Raw genomic sequence first — 22,932 nt, forward strand, 5'->3', positions numbered from 1 at the left:
AAGTTTTACAACCCAATCTCTCCGATGTTTTATAGGCTGCATGTGGCATCCAATTATACTGGACTAATTCCAGTAAGGACTCTTTTTTGCAGGGATCTGTACTGGTTTAATATAAGTATTGATTTTAGTGCAGTGGTGTGGAGTAGGACTACGGATACAGATCAATAATGTCTGCTGTGATTTACAGATGTTGGAGCTGTGAAGGGGACCCGAAGCTACATGAGGAGCTGGTAACTGGGCTCTCTGATGCCACATCCATGGACAGATGGAAAACCAGGCATTTTACTAGAAATGTGGGGAACTTGTCATGAAACATAAAGGCTACTCTACCATACAAGAAGCAGCTTTCACGTGTCACAAAAAACTATATGTAAGCTAAATATCAGTGACAACACCAGGACCTGAGTGCCATAAAAAGACTAAATCTGAAAAAAAGGATTACAATATAATGTAGAAATAAAGAGAGAAATGAGTAAAAGTACAAATAAATGTAATTTAGTTATGCATTTATTGTGCTATTCGATGAAGGGCTAAGCTGTCAATCAGGTGGCATTGGGCGGGCCTTCCTGCCCAGGCTGAATAGTAATCTACTATTTATGTTTTTACACAAAAAAGCATCAGTAAAAATAAGAAAAAAAGGATAAAAATGAATAAATGATATTATATAAAATAGCTAAATTAAAATAAATTACAATATACAGCATAGTTAAATCTAATAAATAAATTATATATAAATAAAAATACATTAATGAATAAATACATGTAAAATGTTTGTAATTATTCTTTCATATATATATGTATATATATATATATATATATATTTGTTTTTGCATTATTTCGCATTTGAGTCATTTTTCTTTGCATTTTCACATTTATTTTCCTATTATTTTAAATAAATAAAATAAATTCTTATAAATTAAATTTTTATAAATTTTTTTATGGCACCCCTCTGACTCCATATCCTACATCCCAGGTGTATGGCCAAGCTGTTAATGATGAGCTGTCTAAACAGATTAACAGTCAGTAGTGTGTGATGTGATCATTACTCACTGGACATTTGCTGTTTTTTTCACTGATTAATGACATGTTACATTTCCCGCACAACCTAAACGCCTCATTCATAACTTTGTCCGTCTCCTCTGTGGGACACCTGATCAGAGGTCCAGAAAGACTACAATAACATGTTCCCAGACCAGCCATTGTTTTCCTGTATTCCCATAAGACGTGAAGGCAGCGCAGGAGACAGTGGATGTGTGCGGCAACATGTGAGCGAGGCGGGTGGGGGCGTGGTCGCTCCCCGGCAGCACATGTTCCCTGCTGGGGGAGTGTTGAAAAGCACCGTGAGGCTCCGTGTGTCTGCACCGGAGCACACAGCAGCAGCTCACCGGCTCCGACAAACGTTACCTGGTTACGTAACTGCGACTCGTTCATCCTGTGAACATGACATAACTGAGGAGGTCTCACACTCTCCCTGTGCGGACACTTTGACTGAGGGTGTGTTCACTGACAGGGCTGATGTATGGCATGTTCATGAACACTGTGCAAGAATGTTGAAGATCAAAGTTAATATACACAATGGTTTTCATATTGTCTGAAATGTTTATTTCCTAATATTGTTTATTTAATAATCCAGTGGTTTTCAAACTGGAGTCCCCGAACCATCAGGGATCCATAGTGTGTTGTAGTGGGTCTCTGGCAAAAGGAATAAACAACAAAAGTTGATTATGTTAACTTTTAGCACATTTTTGGAAGTTGGAACTACAAGCAAGAGGTAGGGCTGGGTGTTTATTTATTTTCATTAATAGAGTTCCTGTTTTAACTACTGATTGACAATAAGGGCTTGTTTCCCAGCTGTAAAGTTAAAGAGGCAGTTCACCCTAAAATCAAAAAACACATATTCCCTCGGCCTGTAGTGCTGTTTGTCCATCCCGATTTTTTTTGGTGTGAGTTGCAGAGTTTTGGAGATATCAGCATAGAGATGTCTGTCTTCTCTCCGGAGTTTTTCAAACTATCTAGATGGATAAACAGCACTACAGGCCAAGGGGAAAATATGTATTTTTGATTTTGGGGTGAATTCTCCTTTTAATTACTCATGGGGATTCTTTAAAGGATAATTCAGTATTTTCAACCTGAACCCTACTTTCCCATGTTTTTGTGTCTAAGTGACTAATGGGAACAACAATTTTTGAAAGTGGTCCAGTATTGAGCGTCAGCACCGCAGCTGGCAGAGGCGAAACTGAGCTACTGACAGGCTCAGATAGTTATTCTAAGTGTCTGACATTATGGAAAGTTTCTCTACAGAGACAAATCTTTTTGTTAAAGAGTAAGATACATTTGGTTTAAGCAGAAACATCTGTGTTATTGCCCTCACCAAACTAACCAGACTCCCTTCGCAAAGCTGTAATTTTATTATCACCATTTTAATTCTGTTCAAACTTGATAGAAACAAAATAAAACTCAGAAAAAGTGTTGTTTGTTCATCTTTCCACTGTTCAAACAATCACCGAGTCTGGTTGTTTGGTTGAAATAAACCCTTAATTCACAGAGTTAGTTGTGAAAATATTCTGACTCTGTATTGTTTCTCCACGCTGCTTCTTTCCAAGTCTAACTCAGTGAGTAAGGTGTTTATTTCAACCAGATCTGAGCTGGCGATTGTTGGAGCAGTGGACTGATCACCCGTGACAGTTTAGGTAAGTGCTATTGGCTGGACTGCAACAGCTGTGCAGTCCAACAAACACGGTGGTCTGTGACTGACTGAGTAGATGAGTGATGAAACCATTAGTGCATAAGGCCGACCAAGTAGGAGTTTCGCCATTGGCCGTTGCTCTTTCAAAATGAATCGGTGCAAGGGCAAATATGCATAGGCACCACCTGAGCAAAGGACTGAGGAGAGCACCTGCACCAGGAGCAAACAAGAAATTTGTGTTTGTCCATTTTCCTATGCCACACAAAAATAAATAAAAGTGTCTTTAAAGAGGAGAGACTCATATTCTCGGATGGATTTCATTTCTGACTGCACTGCAGTCTGATGAAAGCTCATGTTGTCTTAACCGTATGACAGTGGAACAAAGTTGTAGAAATGCTGTCCCTCTTTCACTCTCACACCCCTCCAACCCAGCTGCTCTCAAACATCTGGTGTGTTCCTTCAGATGTGACTGCAGATCAGTTTAGTCAAAGTGTTAAACCTCTGTATAGTGTCAGACAGTAAATGAGCCAACACAACCAGAACAGACTTCTGTTAAGTAGAAAAAAAAAAGACTGACAACAAAATAATGAGCAGAAGACTCTGAGGTGACATCTAAACTGTGTTTGCACACCACATTTTCTAGGTGTTGGTTGGTTAAAAGTTAAGTGAAGACATTTTAAGTTACATTTGCAGTCTGAACAAGTGAATAACACTGATCATCCTGTTATATTAGCACCTGTCAGTAGGTGGGATATATTAGACAGCAAGAGACAAGTCAGTTCTTCAAGTTGATGTCTTGGAAGCAGCAATATATATTAGAAATGGACAGGATCACAGCTCCCCAAAGTTCAGAATTTTGGTTGCCAAGTCCAACTTAATAATCCTGCCTCCCAATGTTAGATTTTACCCAAAGCTGCCTTCTGTCACTTTAGGTAGCTTTGTTTTTATCATGCTGATGTTGGTGGTGTTTGGTATTACTTACTTATTTGACGATATAAAAATGGGGCTTTATGCCATGATTGACAGCTGAGTTCTGCTCGCGATTTGAGTCAGCTGGCTGTGTGGACGGGAACTCGAAACCATGGCTCCAACCCTGATCACTAGCGCGCAGACTCTGGCTTCAATTGACGTCACCAGCACAGTCACAGGATGACAGTGGGATATTTTGACTTTATTTTTGTCCCATGGGATGAAGTGGAGAGGCATCATCCATCTTTCTTTACAGTCATTGGTGGGAAGCAAGGAAAATAGGCAGCTTGAGGATCTGACTGACTTTGACATGGGCCAAATTGGGATAGTCAGGCGACTGGGTGAAATTGTCTCCAAAATGGCAGTGCTTGTAGGGTGTACCCAGTATGCACTGGTTTGTGCCTATCAAAAGTGGTCCAAGGAAGGTCAACCAGCTCAACAATGCATGGGGAAGCAAAGGTTAAGCCTGTCTGATCCACAAATGCTGGCTATGATAGAAATTGTCAGAACACAGAACATTGCTGCTTGCTGTGTATGAGGCTGCGTAGCCACAGAGCACACTCAGCTGATCTCCGATTGGCTGCTGGTAAAATCTTTGCCCCTCTGAAGATGAAGGCAGGAAAAACAATACACAAGGTAAACCGCTGTTGACCTGCCAGTGCTCTGATGCTTTGATATACAGAAGTACTTGGTACCTGTATTACTGTTAGGACTGCGTGGAGAAACAGAGCTTCAGCGGCTCACTGTGAAGGGATGAAAAGAATCAAGACACAAACGTGAGAATGTATTAAGACAGTTAAAAACGTGTATTGGATCATTGTCTTTCAGAATTACAATCATAGACAAATAGAAATGAATTGTTTGAATAGAATAATGTAACTGAAAACACATACATTTCTTTCAACCATTATGAAGTTTCTTAAATTTGAGACCATCTGTGAAGGGGGTACAGGAAGGATGAGGGAAAAGTTGAGAAGTAAAACCAGAAGAAAAACAAGACAAAAACAAAAATAACGGAATTTTTTTTTTTCAGAACAGCATATGTGGTAGATAGAAGGCTCTGTGAGCAACGGGAAGTCGAGCAGGTTGTCTGCACCAGCTCTTTATCTTTTACCAGTGACTCAACAGTGTAGCACCAATACAACGTTGGGTGCATTTTCATGTACAGTATAACACCCAGTATTGCAAATCTTAATGGTACACCTGTCATGGTTACCATCTCATGATGTTTACAGATTAATAATAGATGGGAAGAATTGCAGATAATAAAAAGACATCCTTGCATGTCACCATTGCACTCAAACACAAAATCTTGCAATGGACCATGTTCACGATGTACGAGGCAGCTCCCTGGATGATTGTTTAGCTTGCCAGCTAAAATGTCCAATTAATGGCACATTCAAGTCTGAACATCAGCAGCAGTCTGGACACAGGAAGACTGACAAAAAGATGACAGATAAACAACAACCTGGTGTGAACTGTCGGCCACTTCAAACTTGTTAAATCTCCAGTAGGTAGTAAGTATATATAGTATAAGATGGTCAGTTATGATCTGAGGAAAGACAACTTTTGTAGGCATGTTAGAACGTAAGAGTAAATTGGAAATATTACAGAATTATTTCTGAATGCTACAGAAGAATGACACTCTAAATATAAACATGTCCTCTGAAAGTGCAATGACTTCAGTTTGGTGTTGGGGCGGTTGTCCTTTTTTCAAAAGTAGTGCTGATAGAAGGTATGCACTGACGTTCCCTCAGTCAGGCTGAGTGGCAAAACAACCTGCAGCATGGCTGCCTTTAGCAGGGGAAACAATTACCTGCTTAAATTGAGGGCAGTTGGACTCGACAGTTATGCTTAGAACTTAACCAAAGACACTGGTCCATGGACACTGATATGTGGCCAGGAATCAAGTTTCCCAACATTTATATGAACACTGGATAAATACAAAAGCCTGGGTGCTTGGTTTTAACATTGCTTCAATGCAGGATATGTAAGCACAATTAAAGTGACCAGGACACCAAAAGATATTCTGGTTGTATGTGGACATGTGTGTACACATATTTTTATTTTATAAAAGTATTGTTAAGACATGGTGCTGATGTTTGCAGTTATGTCTGGAGTGATAATTAATGTCTTATTGTAGACCACAAGGCTCATTTACACAGAACATAAATGAAAGATATCTAGATATTTAATTGATGACAACAGTATATAGCTCTTTTCTTTAGCTTTTAGCAATCTCCAAAAAGATCGCTCTGATTTCAGTCAATCGCACAACAGCACTCTAACATTTTAGATGTTTCTTGTTTTTCGATGTATTCAAACTGAATGTTAATGCTGCCACTCGGTCGTATTTTTGCCACTCAGTGGGTGTAACCGCAGCGATTTGCGTATACAATGACATCATGTGCATAACCTTCATACAACATCCAAGTTTCAGTATTAATATCAAAACTATAGCTTTTTAAATACCCTTACTTAGAGGATTTCTACATTACATTAAGAAAAAAAAAAAGAAAAGAAAAAGCCAAAGTTGTCAAAACACAAGCAGCCATACAGGAACTTTGTCAAATTTAAATACTCTAAAATAGGCCTAATGTTGATGGAATCAGAAAAATTAACAGGATTATGAATCTTACGGCACATTTGATGGCAACTTTTGGAATTACTAATACTTGGTGCAATTAACATATTTTGGTGAGTTGTTGAAACCAATCCAGGAAGCTTTCAGCTACATTATGAACATGTCCATCTTTTCAAAATAAGGTCTGCTTTCAATCATTAAGTGCTTTTAAATCACATGGCTGGTGTGTATTTTGCTGATCAAGAAAGATCAAAAATGTGTTAGAATTAAAAAACCTTGTTTTTAAAAAATAACATATACACCTTGTGCATTAAGGTATTCCCAATTCCCATTAATTGCTGCATCGCACTTGACAGGACTGTCAGCATAGATCACATTCTGAGATGAGAGCAAACTCATATACAAATGATTTGTTTTCATTGCATACAGTTTAAAAATGACAGCCTCTGTCTCTGTCCGACACCTCACGTCTCACTTTGTCAAAGCTTTTCTCCACAGAGACACTTTGATCATCACGTTTTTTTTTTTTTTTTATCAATTCATATGTTGTTCCTGATGCATATCGGGCAAGCGTTGTATCAAGACACACACAAATCCTCATGCTCTCACAGACACACCGACTAAACTGATAACAGTTTGGATTTGATGCCCCCGTTTTCTCAAAAAGAAAAAAAAAAAAAGAAAGGAAAAAAAAAAATCCACACACACACCTTACAGAAAAACACCCAACAAACTGCCACGCGTATTCCTCCCTCATATACAAACCTGTCTGTTACCGGTGGCAACAGCTAATTGTGAAGAAGAGCACTTGGAACATCATGAAGGAACTGTATGGCTTCTCATAAGACCATAAAAAGGAGAGTGTTACAAATGAAGAAGCAGCAGTAGTTGTTTATAGGCCTTCCGAAGGCGCTACAGACAGGAGTCCTGATTTTGTTGTTGAGTTGTGCTGATGACTATGTGAGGTACTGGAGTCCAGTTTGATATAGTACAGCCAGTGTGGCCAGGCAGTGCCCGGGGCTTCTACAGAACAATATGGCCACCAGCTGAGGCACTTGGATCCTGACAGGACCAACAACTCATTAAAGATGGAGGTTCTGCTCATTTTATAGCTGTAAGGGATGTGGCCAAGGTGTTCATGCCTCATGTGTTTTTGTGTGCGTGTGTGTGTGTGTGTGCGTGCGTGCGTGTGTGTGTGTGTGTGTGTGTGTGTATAAGAGGTGCTTTCACTCTCTTATGCTGGCAGAGTAGGAGAACTGGGGGAAATGTGCTTGCTGGCCGGGGTCCTCGCAGTCCAGACTGGTGCCTGCGAGAACAAGACAGCAGAAATCACTTGTCACATTCCAGCCCAGCAAGCAGACCCTGATCATGGATCACGTAGATGATCAACCGGCTGCTGTCCAGACCTGGAAGCTCCACCACAGTCACAGGATACTTACACTTGTCTGGAGGAGTGAGTGTGATGGTCTGCGCTGTGAACTCCTCATCAAAGTACCGGGTGTCTGTCTCTGATGTCACTTGTGGTCTGAAGAGCGGGGTGAGCTGACAGAGGGAGGGGAAAAGATTATTATTAGGTTTACAGTCATCGACTATTCTACCATCCATCAATTAATTGGAGAAGAAATAATTTTGTTTTATTTAAGAGCAATACTAAATATACAAAAGATAAAATTAGACAAGTAGGTCTGAAAAATAGGTCTAACCATGATCCTTTCAGTATTTCCAGTCAAAGATGACGTCCTCTATTTTTTTTTTGACCGCTACTCAAAGATATAAAGAAACCAGAAAATATTCACATCTAAAACGCTGAAATCAGAGAATTTGAACTTTTTTTTTACTAAAGAAATTTCTCAAACCAATTAATCAATTATCAAAATAGTTGGTGATTAAATTAACAAGACATTAATAATTGATTCATTGATTGTTGCAGCTTTCAAGCCAAGTATCTTAAAATAAACAAGTGTTAAAAAAGATTTTACCATTTTGATAAATGATTAATAAGTAATTTTGCAAATAGCAGAAAATTCACCCTGTTCACCCTCTAAAATATGGAGATTTCCTGCCTTTCTCAGTTTGTCATTATATTAATCTGAATGTCTTTAGGTTTCCGTCCTAAGGAAACATTACACACATTAGGGTGGGGTTGAAAAACGATACCATCTTCCACTGCAATGCCTGATGGTCACCATCTGAGCCCTCTACCATTGTAACATTGTAATATAAAAGCCAAGAACCAATGCGGGTAAATTATGTTTGCCAAGTAAACTCTTTTTGAAGGAGTGATAAAAGCTTTGTAAGTAAAAAGCCAATAGGAGTAATTTATCAGAAAATTTAGTTTCTGTGAATGCGTGTTTTAATTAAGGCACAAACATAAAAATTATTTTAAAATTTGTTATGTTTTTTAAGGCTTTATTAACTAATAAAACAATCTGTACAGGGGCAAGTAAAACCTGACTTTGATCAGGTAGATTTCTGACGCACTAATAATCAGGTTGTTGTTCATGACGCCCACATTATTACATATTACAGTAAGTCAGGGTGATGTTTCTAAAGCATGATGGGAGCTTGGAGCTTTGTCGGAAACACCAGTGCTTTGAACTCCTCAGCTGTCCTTTGCAGTGTCAATGTTTTGACACATTGTTTCTTTGATGCTTGACAGTAATTTACTATGAGTTTTTTTAAAGCAGGGTAATTAAGCATGATTTTAATGAGAATTTAAATCTTAAATGGTAATATTAATCACCAGGAATTTCTCCACAGTTTATTGTGAGGCCTGTAATTGCTGCACTAAGAAATTTGATGAGATCTGCATTTCTTCGTTTAGGTTTTGATAAAGCGTGAAATATTTCCACCATCATTTGACACGAAAATACAATAAGTGCTTGCTGAGTACTGTGTAGCATATTTGGTGGTAGATGTGCATTCAGAAAACAAAGTGTTACATATGCAAATGTATCATATAATGGTGATAGAGAAGAAGTCTGTTTTGATTCCAACGCATAGATATGATTTTAATCTGTTTGGTTTTTCGTCCCGTGCATTTCCAGCAGTCAGTTCGCAACCCCGAGAACATCTTTCAGCATGTAAGCACTTTATCTACAAGCGACTGACGGCGAGAGCTGATGAAATCTCAGATATGAAGGCTGACTAAGCAGCCAGCCAGGACGTCCTCCATCTGTGTGACTGAAAAGCAAACCTCAGTTTCACTTCCTCTTACCTTCTTCTGTACCACATCCTGCCAGTTGATGGTGATGAAAAATTTGTGACTCATTACTTCTTTGGCATCATCGGGACCTCCACCTAACCTGTCAGCCCAAACAACAGAATGTAAGCAGGTGTTTCCGAAAATGAAGAAACTCAGGTCTCTGTTTGGTCACGTACCTCTGTTTGGGGTCCTTCTTGAGCAGTCCAGCCAGCAGGGACTTGGCCTCGGGCGACAGGTTCCTGGGGAAGCGAATCTCCTCCATGAGGATGAGTTCAAACAATCGCTCGTGGTCTTGGTTGTAAAAAGGCAGACGACCGCACATCATTTCATACATGACTACACCCAGACCCCACCAATCCACTGCCCGGCCGTAGTCATTATCTTCTAAGACCTGCAGAACAGACAGTTGCCTGATTATAAATTCTCAACAATGGCAGTGAGAAGGAACTGAATGCAACAACATTTATATCTGGCACGCACCACTTAAACTGTTTCTGTTTTATAAATTATAGTTTTTACTTGCCGTTTTGTGCCGTACACTAGCATGCATTATCAGTATAGCACTTTGAAAGCTGTTTTGAACAGAGTTATATACATAAAGCTTACTCATTCACTTCTCTGACCTCAATCTGTATTTTTCTTTTCAGATTTGAATGATCACTTCCTGTGACTAAAATTTCCCACCATCGTGTCCAACACCAGAGCTTGTATAATTAAATCAGAGTGAAACTTTGGTCTTATGTGCACCTCTTTCTTCACTCTCATTATTAAAAATGCGTGCCGGCGCTGAAACATTCGAGTGTTACAGCTACATTATGCAACATTTCTGCATTAAAATATGTAAAAACGGTAGACCTATATTATATAGTTTGTTCAGTTGTGTACTGACATTATTCAAAATGTTCAATTGCAGAGAAATTCATAGTTTATTCAAGGTGACTGTGCATTTCCTTGCCAGACGCTAGTTGCTATACCGTCCAGGAAAACATGGGATACGTGGAATATGTTAGAGGCCCTGTTCAGACCTATTAACATGTCCTGAGTGATTCAATCACAAATGGACAGTCCTATGTACAGGTCCGACTACATTCAGGACACACATGAGGCCCAACTGCTCTTGTTACCACAATCTTTCAACAGTGTGAACGCAGATGTGGTGCAGCGGATGTTTGTTAACATACAAGTAACCTCAGACTGCATCAAAAAATTGCGCAATTTCAAGAATTTTTGAGCAAGGAGAGATTATGCAAACTTTACGCTGACTGAGAAATTTCAAAGTATTTGAGCATCTTTGTGAATTTGGGAAATGTTTTACATTACGTTATTTCTTTGCAAAAATAATAGCACGTCTGTTCAAGCCAACTGGTGGTTGAAAACAATGACACATTTTGCAAATGTGTTTATTTGCATACAGAGCGGGGAAGAAAAACAGCTACAGTGGTTTCTTAATAATTTGTGCCTGCTTGTAAATTAGGCATCAAATGCAACACATTAGGTTGTTTCTGTCCTTGTAAAAAACATCTGAGTGTCCGTGAAGAGCTGACAGGAGAGAGGCTGTGTGGTGCACCAGGATGTACACTCTCTCTCTCTCTCTCTCTCTCTCTCTCTCTCTCTCTCTCTCTCTCTCTCTCTCTCTCTCTCTCTCTCTCTCTCTCTCTCTCTCTCTCTCTCTCTCTCTCTCTCTCTCTCTCTCTCTCTCTCTCTCTCTCTCTCTCTCTCTCTCTCTCTCTCTCTCTGTTCAGCCCAGTGAGTCATTACTGTCTTTCTTCGTCATCTGTGATGTGAAAACATGACATTTTCACACAGTCAGAAAAAATAAAAGTGTGCACAGTCCTGATCGTACTTAAGTTATGAAATCGCAGCACCCCATGGAGCTCTCCTGTCAAGCTGCTGACTAGAACTAGCTGGCTGGGTATATATGAGGCTCTCTGTCAGCTGATAGAGGAGTTTAGTTTGGCGCTGAACAAAAAAAAAAAAAAAGAATGAATAGACAACTAAATGGACAGCAATGGACATTCCACTAAAGAAACGGCCTTCGTATTTATTTGCATACAGAGCTGAGATCTGTTCACAAGCGGTCACACGTGATGCATCTATAAACCCAGTGTAATGTGAGGCGTGAACTTGCGTACTCAGAGATGTCCACTTATGCTCAGATCACCAAGGACGCATGTTAATACCAGGTGTGAAAGGGGCCACAGAGTGAGCATGGAAGTCGGCGGAAAACATTACTCCGTCAATGAACATGATTTCTGCCTGAGTCACATCAGACAGATTTTCATCTGCAGTGGTGGTTTTTTAACAATCGAGACAATTCCCATGGTCCCACGCTACCTCAAAATACGTCTTTTGTTATTGATTAATGTGAGACAGACCCCTAGCAGCAGAATTTATGTACTGTGTGTTTAAGAATAAGTATCAACTGCCAAATTATTTCAGAACACTTCACAAGTCTCCTTACCTCTAACTCAGACATGAATGACCAGCAGATGGCTGTGTTACAGCACAGAGGCTGTGAGGTGGGGAAACATGACATGTAGAGGTCAACAGCTGTGTTTAACACGTACCACCCAGTAAGTGTCAGTGCCTCACCTCGGGTGCCAGGTATTCAGGAGTTCCACAGAAGGTTTTCATGGTAGCGTCGGGAGTAATGCCCTCCTTACAAAGACCAAAATCAGTGATTTTGATGTGGCCGTCTTTATCCAGCATCAGATTCTCCAGCTGAGAGAGGGTAAAATAACACACATCAGATACAAGTCTAATGATCATGGATATAATAGTCTCTCTGGTACATTATCATTCTGTTATAAGAGTCTGCCCTCTCACTGCTCACTTCAAAGAGTCATACATTACTTTCAAAATCCATGTGGATGAAAACAGCTTCAACTTGCTAATGTTTAAACATTGTGATTTCAACAGTTATTATAGGTTACTTGTTCAGTTACTATTCAACTACATATGAGGCAACAAAGGAGCATTATGCATTATGTTGCTGTTCATTGTCAGGGGTATATCAGGGAAAGGACCAACAATTTGTGACTGACGTCACTTTCAGACTTTAAATTCAATAGAACATTTCCTTTCAGCAGGACATGTTGACTCCACTAAAAGCTTCAAGTAAAAACCTTTTTGTCATTTCTTTACTACATCTGAATTTAAGAGAAAGAACTAGACGAGAATCATTTTCATAAGGATTCACTCAGCGTGCTTTCACACCTGTTCATTTGGTGCGAACCAGAGGAATTAAATGATATGTTGTGGCATTTTAGTTACAGACCAGTTCCTGTTCACACTGAGCTTTTACAAACGAATCAAGACGAGTAAATATGAAGTTATATGAACTAACTGCTGGTCGTGGCCACTGGACAATGTTGGTTATTCTACCAGAATCGCTGCAACACATCCTAGAGGCAACTCAGCACTCTGCTCCATGTAAAATAAGTGTGGAGTCTATTTTTGAGGATGCCACGTCAAGCTGCATCTAATCATCAATCTTGTTTTGCCCACAAACCCGAAAGATATTAAGTTTACTGTCATAAAGGAGTAAAGAAACCAGAAAATAATCACATTTAAGAAGCTGAAATCACAGAATTCAGTATTTGTTTCTTTAAAAAATTACTCAAATCTATTATCAAAACAGTTGGCCTTTAATTTCAAAAATGATTCATAATTGATTAATCATTGCAGCTCTAATAAATGCTTCAACTTCTATTAAATGCTTGAATTCTATTTAACTGAAGACGAGTGCGTCCTGGTGAAATGTAAGTTTAGAATTCATCACATCATTGTCTCTGAAGTTATCATGGACACTATGCGTTTCAGGATTGATAGTTACTACAAGCACTCACCTTCAGATCACGGTAAACAACGTCACGTGAGTGGAGGTACTCGAGCGCTGATACAATCTCTGCACCATAGAAGCGTGCTCTGTCTTCTGTGAACACTCGTTCCCGTGACAGGTGGAAGAAGAGCTGCAAGAGGCGAGAGCAGATGGAGTCAAAAACCTGCCAAGTAGAGACTGTCTGTTTCAGTGTGCACAGCAAGTTGTTGACACCCAGCGACATTAGTGTATCTGCATGTGACTGAGATGTGTGGATGTGAGGTCTCACCTCGCCTCCGTTGGCGTATTCCATTACAAAACAGAGTCGATCGTGGGTTTGGAAGGCATATTTCAGTGTCTGCAGAAGAACATTATCACATTAGAGGAAAGGGTGGATCTCTGCATGCAGCACACTTTCTGAACGAAACTCTCGACAATCAGGTGGGAAAAATGGTGAAACCACAAAGAGGCACATGGGCAGGCGTGATGAAGACGCGTTTACGGAGCCTCTAATCTCACGTTCACAATAACAATAACATCATCACCATCTTAGTTTAGCATGTTGGCATGCTAACATTTGCACTAAACACAAACTAGATGGGATAGAAATGTCATTGATTTTGCAGGTATATGGCAATAAACCAAAGGATTGGACATTTTGACCTCACGGTGGTAGTAGATGAAAAATCAGAGGATCAAAATAACTATCAGAATTCATCCTGAGGGGGATGTGAATGTCTGAAACATGTTTCATCCAAATTTATCCAGTACTTCTTGTTGTTGCTGTTGCTGGATTAAAGTGGTGGACTAACCAACACTGCCATCCCTACAGCTACAGTTTGGCCTTCTTTATTGATACATATAAAAAAATTAAACATACAATATATACAAAATGTAAGGTAATGTGACGGGAACTGCCTAAAAACCCAGTAGCTGTAAGACACTATGTGACAGCAATACACTATTCATGCTGGTAAGTGCTGTCAGTGGTTAGCCAAGTGGCTGGTGAAATCACCCAGCAGGGGCTCAGCACCGAGAGCTTTCAGACTGACCTGACGACCACTTGGCTCATGTACAACAAAATCTCAAGTGAGTCCTGGCTGCTGTGTCTCAGACCGAGCTGCTCCTGCACAGTTCTACTATCAAGTGGGTCAATTTGTAAGTGTTCTTACCGTGAGGAAGGGGTGCCGTGTGTTCTGTAACACTCTGCTCTCTGTAACTGTGTGGGCCACCTCATCCTGCCAACAAACACACTATTGTCAGACACACTGAAAACACATAATATAAAATGTAAAGCTTTACCTAACAGCACATGAGGCATCAAGATGGTAACTATCTGGTTTGACATGATCTTTGTGGCTGATATATAGAGTAGTCCCTTATTTACTTCTGCAACTGTGTCCCAGAGTCAGCAATAGCCCTGTGAGGCATTATTACCACAGTCCCAGCATGGGGGCACTTAAAGGGACAGTTTACCCCTGAACTGATGTTTATTTAAATTCTTTTCCAGTCAAAAAATGAAAATTGTCACGCAAAATCATTCCCCTAATCACGTTGCATATAGCAATTTCAGTCAACATCGCAATGACTTTTTTTTTTTTTTTTACAATATTGTGCAGCATTAATTTGAAGTCAAGGAACACAAAGTAAAACCAGTAAAAACAAAACAAACAAAGTGATATTTGCAGATGAGTCATCCTGAAATTCATGCAAAGGTAAACAAACTTAAATGTGTGCAAATGTACGGCAAGAAGTGCTTCACGGCAGCAAAGCAGCAGAATAACATAAGTGACAACACACACACCCATGTCTCACCTTGGCTATGATGACCTCTTTGCGCAGTATTTTCATGGCATAATGTACTCCGGTGGACTTCTCTTTGACCAGAATCACCTTCCCAAACGTCCCCTTCCCCAGCAGCTTCAGGTACTCAAAGTCACTCATTGTCTATAACAGACACAAGGCAGAGGTGTGAGAACTCATTCAGGTTGTGGATTTTGTATTTTGCACAGATTTTGAAAAAATCTGAACATTTAAACTAAAAACAATCAATCTGAGAAATATTCAGAGATGAGCTTTTCTTGTCATATGTCTCATGTGCATTCACATCCTTGAGAAACACTGCTGTTGCTTTGACGTTCTTTAATATAATAAATATTTTAAGATGTTTATAAATGCTTGTATGTAACTGGAATGTGAAAAAAGATCACTCAACATTTTTTACACCATATTTCAATTTTTAATATTGCAATATATTCTCCTAATTCAACATTAGCTGCTTTATTCCACTGGAGTGCACTGGTTCATTTGTCTGATGCCAGGGCCACACTACAAGACTTTGAAAATTGTCAGATAACTACAAGGTCATTCATTCAAGGAATCCTGTCTGCTCTCTAAGCTATGCAAGGTCAAAAAAAGAACACGCTAGAAGTAACATTAGATTATTAATATTGAAGGATCAGTATGCAGTAAGTTACTGTTGTGTTTGCATGGCCACATCTTTATAACCTGGATATGAAGCGTCCACGCCGACCAGTAAAGGAGCCCTTTTCCTTTCTGTTTATTTGCTTTACACGTGACTGTTTATGGAACTGAATACAAAGCATCAATATTATAAAATAATATAACATTAGTTTATCCTCTTCGTGTTCTTTCGAGAAAAAAGAAGTTATATTATCAGCAGCGTGCTCTTCCTTCTAGTTGCATGTTGCTCAAACCTAATTGCATAATAAATGTTAATTTTATCTTCAGTTCATCAGATTGAAACAAGCAGTTTAGGGCAGGTTATTGTTGAAGCAAACCTCAAAAAAAAAACAGCAAAACAGATCAAGGAGAAGAAGACAGAGTGCTTGCATGAGGCCTTATGTCTGACCAACAGTTGAAAAACATTCTCTGATAGTCTCTCTCTGATTATGCAACTGGATAATATTTAACAGTAGCTGGACCCACAGTTCTGCTTAGCTGGCTACACAGTGCTGAAAAGTGAAAATTCCCTTCATGAAAATTCACCTTTTTATGAGTACAATGTAAAACTGTCTGGAGGGTAAAACCTTCGGTGGGTCTGGAGGCAGACAGCTAATTAATGAACTCCTCTGAAAGAAATAATACAGTAAAAATCAAATCTATAAAGAATATTAAGTGGAGAAATGTCACTGTGGGCTTTACTGTGCCCCTTAAAATGCTGCTTCCTGGTTTGTATGTTCAAATGCCATCGCAAGCAAACATATTGCCAAAGTGCTATGGTGTTCATATGGCCATTTGGATCAGATCAAACCTGAGCTCATTATCTTCGATGTCCAAAACTAGTCAAGGCACTCTCACCACTTTCGGGCAGCTCTTGGACATAGCCACCTCCATCTCCTCCAGGCTGGTTTCGCTGGGTGAGCCGAACACATCCATTGGTTCCTCCTCCTCCTGTTCCCGCATCTTCAGACTGTTTGCCACAGACTGGATTGCCCACATCCACTCCTCTCTGCGTGGTAAACATTCATATAAAATGGAAATGCCAGGCAATCCATCAAACAAATACACCATGTTTTAGAGGGGCTGCTGAGTGCCGTTTTCACCATTGTTTGACACAAGCTTCGTTGAAACATAGCAGCTTGCTTGACGTAATATTATAGTCTGTTCTTACCTCTCGTCATTGCGGTCTACGTGAAAGGTGCGTTCAATGACAGTGGTCCACTGTAGGCAACGGATGACAAATGTGTTGGGCCGGGGTCTTTCAGTCTTCATTAACTGGCATTCTGAGAAAAACCCAATGAAATGTGGTGTTTACAGAAGGCTGCTGAAGATTTAAACACTGGAGAGAGAACTGATGCTGATGGTTTTAGAGAGCAGAATGACATGCTTATCAAGGAAGGGCCACGGTTCTGAGTCACGCTTTACCATCTGGAGGACTGACCTGCCACTGAGAAGTTGTTGAGTGGTGGTGAAGTCTGGTCATTTAGATCAGGCTTCTCCTTATAACCGATAAAGGAACCGTCACTCTTCAGGATGAAATACCTGGGCCTCCATGTTTTGATATATTCACCTGGGTCAGAAAAAGAAAAGCAATTTTGAGTCAGGCAAAAGGAATGTGGATGCTATTTTAACCACCTTAACTCTGGGGGGGGGGGGGGGGGGGGGCTTCCACATCCCTCACCACCATTACTGTATTTCAGAGGCTGTAGAGTAAAGATACTGGTATCACACGAAACTAGAAGACCTAAGGAATCTACTGGTACCAACCATGCTAGCTTGTTAGAAAGCGGGCTAATAAAATGCTTACTAGTATGGCAATTTTCAAAGGGTTTCCTTAACATCTCACCTATAGATATCTGAATGAAAAAGATAAGTACCCAAGAGCTGACCACTTTATGTTACTCCTATGCTGTATAAGGCCATGTCCACACCTACATAGGTATTTTTAAAAACGGGGCTTTGTCTTTGCATTTGGGCTTTCTGTCCACACAGGGACGCCGTTTTAGGTCCCTAAAAACTTTTGTAAAACTCCTGCTAAGGTGAAGATATTTATAACTGTTTTCCGTCAGAGTGTGCGCCGATGGCTCCTTTGTCTGACGTCAGTGTGCGTGTTATCTCCATGGTTTCCCTGTTTGTTTAAATGAAGGGACAAGGAATAGCAAGAAAACTTTTGAATGATCAGCCTGATCAACCTGAGTGAAAGGCTACATCTACATGTGGAAGGAACAACAACAAAAATGAGTGTGCCTGTGGATGTAGGTTGCATTTACTTGAGTGACTTTGGAAAACCGCTGATGCTGGTAGATGATGGCTTTGGTCTGTATGCAGTTATTGTGTTCATTTTGCACATATTATTATGTAGCATTAACATCAGTTTAATGCAGTCAAACACATGCTATTGAAGATGTTTTAATAAAACGAGAATTATCTGAGAGGATACTGTGAAGAGCAGTCAGGTTACAATCTGGTTCTTGTTTACATCAACATATGCATGCTCATGTATATGTATGTATGTACATATGTATGTACATGTATATATGTATGTACATATGTATATGTATATGTATATGTATGTATGTACATATGTATATGTAGAGACTTTTTCTGAAATGGTGCTATAATGCCCGTCTGGGAAGAGATTGTTTTGGTTTTAAAATGCCATTTTTTAAAAATACCTGTGTACATGTGGACAAGGCCTTAATTTGGTATTTCGGAAGGATTTTTGACCATTTTTACAAATTCTCCAGTGGTCAAAAATAGTTACATTTTGTACCACATCTGTCTAATGAATGGTAATAACCCCAAAACTGCTTTAACAACTTATGAGACATGAAAGAGAATCATGTGAATGAATATAATATAATTCCATCATTATATTATTATTCTTGTGCACTCTAAATTTTCAAAATGTGAATAGGTGCCTAACGGAAACACAATGTTTATTACAGATTTATGACACAAAATAATTTGACACATACAGTGCTGAGCTGCATCTCAAATTACTCTTCAGGATCCAGCTTTCAGATAATGTGTACCACATCTATGTGACATGTACTATTAACCTGCTATCTCCCCTTAGAGACCCCTGACCCCCCTAAAAATGACAAAAATCGGTGTAGGGTAGCATGGGTGGAATGCAAGAGGTCAAGATGCACCTTTTGGCTACATTTCATTGACATCTAAAGTTAATAATTCTAGATGTTGATCAAATTAAACCAAAAGGTTTTGTGACACATGGGGGTGCTGTCGGGCAGATGCGGCCCCCCTGGTCTGGCTGTAAGATATAAATTGAAGGCAGCCAGACAGTCTCTCTCTACTCTGGTTTCCACCCTATTTACTTTTGTTATGTTTCATTTGGCTTTATCTTAATTTCCTTTTATTTATATTAAAATAAAGTTATTTTTAGTCACAACTCTTGCATGTTCTCCCTTTCCCTGTCCAGCCTTCAGTCGAGTTGAGAAAGTTTCCCCACTTATATTACTTGTTGTGTCAAGTCTTTCTCTGACTGTGAATTATCAGCATGATAATACCGTCTACTGATCCTCGCGCTCCTTACCTCTTTTGTGAAGCCAGCCCTCTCTGACTATATTAACTTCATTCATGGTGAGAGATGTGTTTCAGAGAGGGTGAGGAGCAGGAGGTCGGGGAGGGGAACAGCGGACTTCTCTCTAGGCCCGTGCAAGACTCAGTCACAGTTATCAAGATGTGAACAGCCCCTGCTGGATGAAACAAGCAGAACAAAGGAAATAGGGCCATCTTCAAACACTTCAGACAGTTTGAACAGTCACCAGTACTTACTCAGTGTATATTCATTCTGTTTTGTTTCCAAACCTACAGTCAATAGTTGCAAGTTTTATTAAGAAACTTTTGAAATGAAATAGAAAACCAATATGGTAACTGGTAACTGTAATGTCTAGTCTGCTTTCAACAAGCGGCCTGCAAAGAAAACTCAGTGTAAAACATCAGCTCAGCTGCACTCTGCACCCTTTACAGCTCTGAGTTTATCATTATGTAATTAAGTACATTTGAAGACTTTCACATGCTGCCCAGATCCCCTACTCAGTGAAGTCACAGGGACAAGCAATACTATATAATGATATTAAAACAGCAGATTAGCCTGCATATAACTCTTATTTCCATTATCAATCAATCTGTTGATTATTTTCTCAATTTGTTTGGTCTATAAAATATCAGAAAATAGTGAAAAATGTCAATCACTGTTTCTCAAGATAACATCATCAAATATCTTGTTTTGCCCACAATCCACAGATATTCAGTTTACTGTCAGTATCTCATTATTCTGAGATACTAACTGCTTATTCTTAAATGATTAAGTCATTATTTTGAGATACTAACTCAATATTCTGAGTAGATTTTTCACTATTATGAGACAAGTAATACAATATCTTCAGTATGTTTTTCATTATTTTATTTTCATTATTATTATTATTTTAAGATATTTTGAGATATCAACTCTAACTCATTTTGAGTAGGTTTATCATTATTTTGAGAGACTAACTCATTATTTTCAGTAAGCATTTCATCATTTTAAGATATTAGCCTAACTCATTATTCTGAATAGGTTTTTCATTATTTTGAGATACTAACACATTATGTTTAGTATTTTAGCAACTTTCTCATTTATTTTAGATATTTTAATCTATTAAGTCATTACTCTGGGACACTAACTCCTCATTTGGATAAAGTTTCTTATTATTATGACTTACGGGATCTTTTTTCCCAACACATTGACAGTAATGGGTTTCCTCAGAGAGGAGGTTCCTGCAGAAATTAAAAACAAACATCTTAACGCTGAATTAACACTTAGACTACTAGAAGATAAATGACTCAAAACAATTACTTATACATAAAGAAGACGTTTAAACATTTGTAAATGTAGTTTAATATTCCGTTAATCTCAGTATTAAATTAAAGTTAAGTTAAAGCTAATGACGTTGTTGTTGTTGGCTGTTAGCTGACTGCTATTTAACGTTAACGGTAGTTAGCAGGAATTCGCTAACTGTTAGCTGCATGCTAACAAGCTTTCAACCTTCAGCGAATAGTTCACGTTCGTTTAAAGACGTCCAAAGGGTAGATGTTAACATTTCAACAAGCCATTTAAAAGACATTAAGTTCAGTTTTGTTCTGTTCTGTAGCTAGTAATAACTCAACCAACGTATGACAATGATTCTATATTTACTGTGCCCCTGATCCACCAACACGATAATTAGTTCTGAATAACAACATTACTAACATACATGTCATCTAAATAAGAAGTAGTTTTTCTTAATAATTTTAAAGCTTAATATCACATATTAAGGTAGTCTTTTAGAGATAACAAAACACACTTATGCTCCCCACAGTCTACTTTACATTCAGTGCACCGCTCTTCTGTAATTTTGCTAACGACTGCTTTACTTGCATAAGTTGTAAATGTTTGTGTATTAGTAAACACTGTCTAACATTAGCGATCATATGGCTTCTGTAGGTTACTGCTGTATGTTAGCCTGCTAATAGCGAGGTAGCCAAATAACTTCTATTATTATGAGCTGTGAGCTACAGTCTCCTCGATTTACCTCGTAATCCGATTTAATCTACATTTAATGATAAAACAACAAGACTTAACGCACATTTGTCTGACTTTATCCCACGTTGCTCTCGTTTCAGTGCAGTTTTGACAGGCTAGATCCAGTGCAGGCCATCCACCCAGGAAAACACCATGGACTGGCTCTCTTCTTCTCCGTATCAGACCGATGCTCACTGATCTCCGGACACACAGCGCCACCTGCAGGCCAGACGGCGCAGATTCATTTAAAACTAGTGGGATATTACAGAACGGGGCTGTTATTCATTTACTTTTTTTTTTGTAAAGAAGACTTGAAAAAAGTAAAGTGCCGGGGTCTGGACGTCCAGGTCCCATTATTTCATGGTGAATAGGTGACCGAGTAAAATATTACATATTAAATTTCTTAGAAAATACCTACACATTACCTCAAAATTACCCCAAATTTCATGGTTAATTATGTGATAATTAGCTAGTACCGTTTTCATGTAATAGGTGGTAATTACAAAGCAACATGTTTGATGTTCCTCTTAATTTACCTGCAAATTACCCCCAGATTTTCATGCAAATCTAAAAGGGTAATTTGGTGATAATTTGTGGGTAATTAAGTATTTCAAAATATTTCAAATATGTTAATTGCAATTACCATCCATTACATGAAAAAATGTGCTAATTGTCACATAATTAACCATGAAATTTGGGGATAATTTGGAAGTAATTTGTGGGTAGGCTCAAAGAAACTTTGAATATAAAATTGTTAATTATCACCTATTTACTATGAAAATAGTAAATTTATAGCCTAATCAGAGCCTAGTCAAATGACTGGATACAGGCCATGGGCTACCATTTGAATAATATGGACACCAAGATCATCCCTACATGTAAATATATATATATTTTTTTTTTAAAAAAAGGGAAAGTTCACCCTAAATCAAAAATACATGTTTTCCCTCTGGCCTGTAGTGCTTATCCATGTGGGTTGAAGAGTTTTGGAGAAATGACTGAGAGATGTATGCCTTCTCTCCAGTATAATGGAACTAAATGGCACTAGTCCTGTGGTGCTCAAGGTACCAAAACGACATATTTGAAAAATTCAAAACCAGTGTCACTTTCCAAAAATCATTACCCAGTTACTTAAGATAATCCACAGACCTTGTTGTGAGGATTTTCATATAAGAACTACTTCTAGAGCTAAGAACTACATCTCTACGGCTGATATCTCCAATCCTCAGCAGTATAGATGGATAAATAGCACTATATGTCAGAGAAAAAAAAATGTATTCTTTGATTTTGGGATGAACTATCCCTTTAATGCTATTAACTAGACATCACAAGTTAATTACCTCATTAATTTGAGTCAATAGTTTTGTTATCGCAAGACAAAAAAGGCTGTTCTCTCAAGATGAGATCATTTTATTTAATAATCTTATTATTTAATGTTTATCAAGGATTAGGAGTTCCATGCCAGCAAGCACAGAAGGCATATTTAAGTGACTTAAACTGAATATGTCAGATAGAGGAGTACTGCAGAATGCTGGTGAGTGAAGACACAAGCCAGATGTGTTCCATGATTCCTGTATTCACTTCATTAATTCATGCAGCACAAAACCCAGACAGAGACACACTGCTATGGCTCTTCCCA

General features: G+C 38.8%; 1 protein-coding gene across 3 annotated transcripts; it reads right to left on the bottom strand.

Moving 5' to 3' along the window:
* Positions 1-6,421: 6,421 nt before the first annotated feature.
* LOC146318670 (RAC-beta serine/threonine-protein kinase-like) lies at positions 6,422-21,513 on the bottom strand. 3 transcript variants are annotated; one of them, XM_084730767.1, is made up of 15 exons: positions 21,358-21,442; positions 20,455-20,509; positions 19,284-19,446; positions 17,169-17,297; positions 16,899-17,010; positions 16,586-16,736; positions 15,080-15,211; positions 14,437-14,502; positions 13,554-13,622; positions 13,293-13,415; positions 12,037-12,165; positions 9,621-9,835; positions 9,457-9,544; positions 7,679-7,781; positions 6,422-7,545 (listed from the first exon to the last, which is right to left on the bottom strand). In XM_084730767.1, exons 3-15 carry the CDS (start codon positions 19,327-19,329, stop codon positions 7,466-7,468), a joined length of 1,443 nt encoding a protein of 480 aa, XP_084586893.1. In that variant the 5' UTR covers positions 19,330-19,446; positions 20,455-20,509; positions 21,358-21,442; the 3' UTR covers positions 6,422-7,465. The 3 variants fall into 3 exon arrangements, with proteins under 3 accessions (XP_084586893.1, XP_084586891.1, XP_084586892.1); XM_084730765.1 differs by lacking the exon at positions 20,455-20,509 and having other exon boundaries at positions 21,358-21,513; XM_084730766.1 differs by lacking the exon at positions 20,455-20,509 and having other exon boundaries at positions 19,284-19,443; positions 21,358-21,496.
* Between the last annotated feature and the right edge of the window lie 1,419 nt (positions 21,514-22,932).

This window comes from Lutjanus erythropterus, chromosome 11 (assembly GCF_056507025.1).
Source record: "Lutjanus erythropterus isolate fLutEry1 chromosome 11, fLutEry1.hap2, whole genome shotgun sequence".
Classification (NCBI taxonomy): Eukaryota; Metazoa; Chordata; class Actinopteri; order Lutjaniformes; family Lutjanidae; genus Lutjanus; species Lutjanus erythropterus.

What these genes read in the sequence shown, in the direction of transcription:
- LOC146318670 (XM_084730765.1), bottom strand. Translation starts at nt 19,329, where the DNA reads ATGAATGAAGTTAATATAGTCAGAGAGGGCTGGCTTCACAAAAGAG. An exon ending in CCAAGAGCTGCCCGAAAGTG is followed by an intron (nt 15,212 to 16,585) that starts GTGAGAGTGCCT and finishes TGTCTGTTATAG; the next exon opens with ACAATGAGTGACTTTGAGTA. An exon ending in TTGTTTACCGTGATCTGAAG is followed by an intron (nt 12,166 to 13,292) that starts GTGAGTGCTTGT and finishes ACCCTCTCTCAG; the next exon opens with CTGGAGAATCTGATGCTGGA.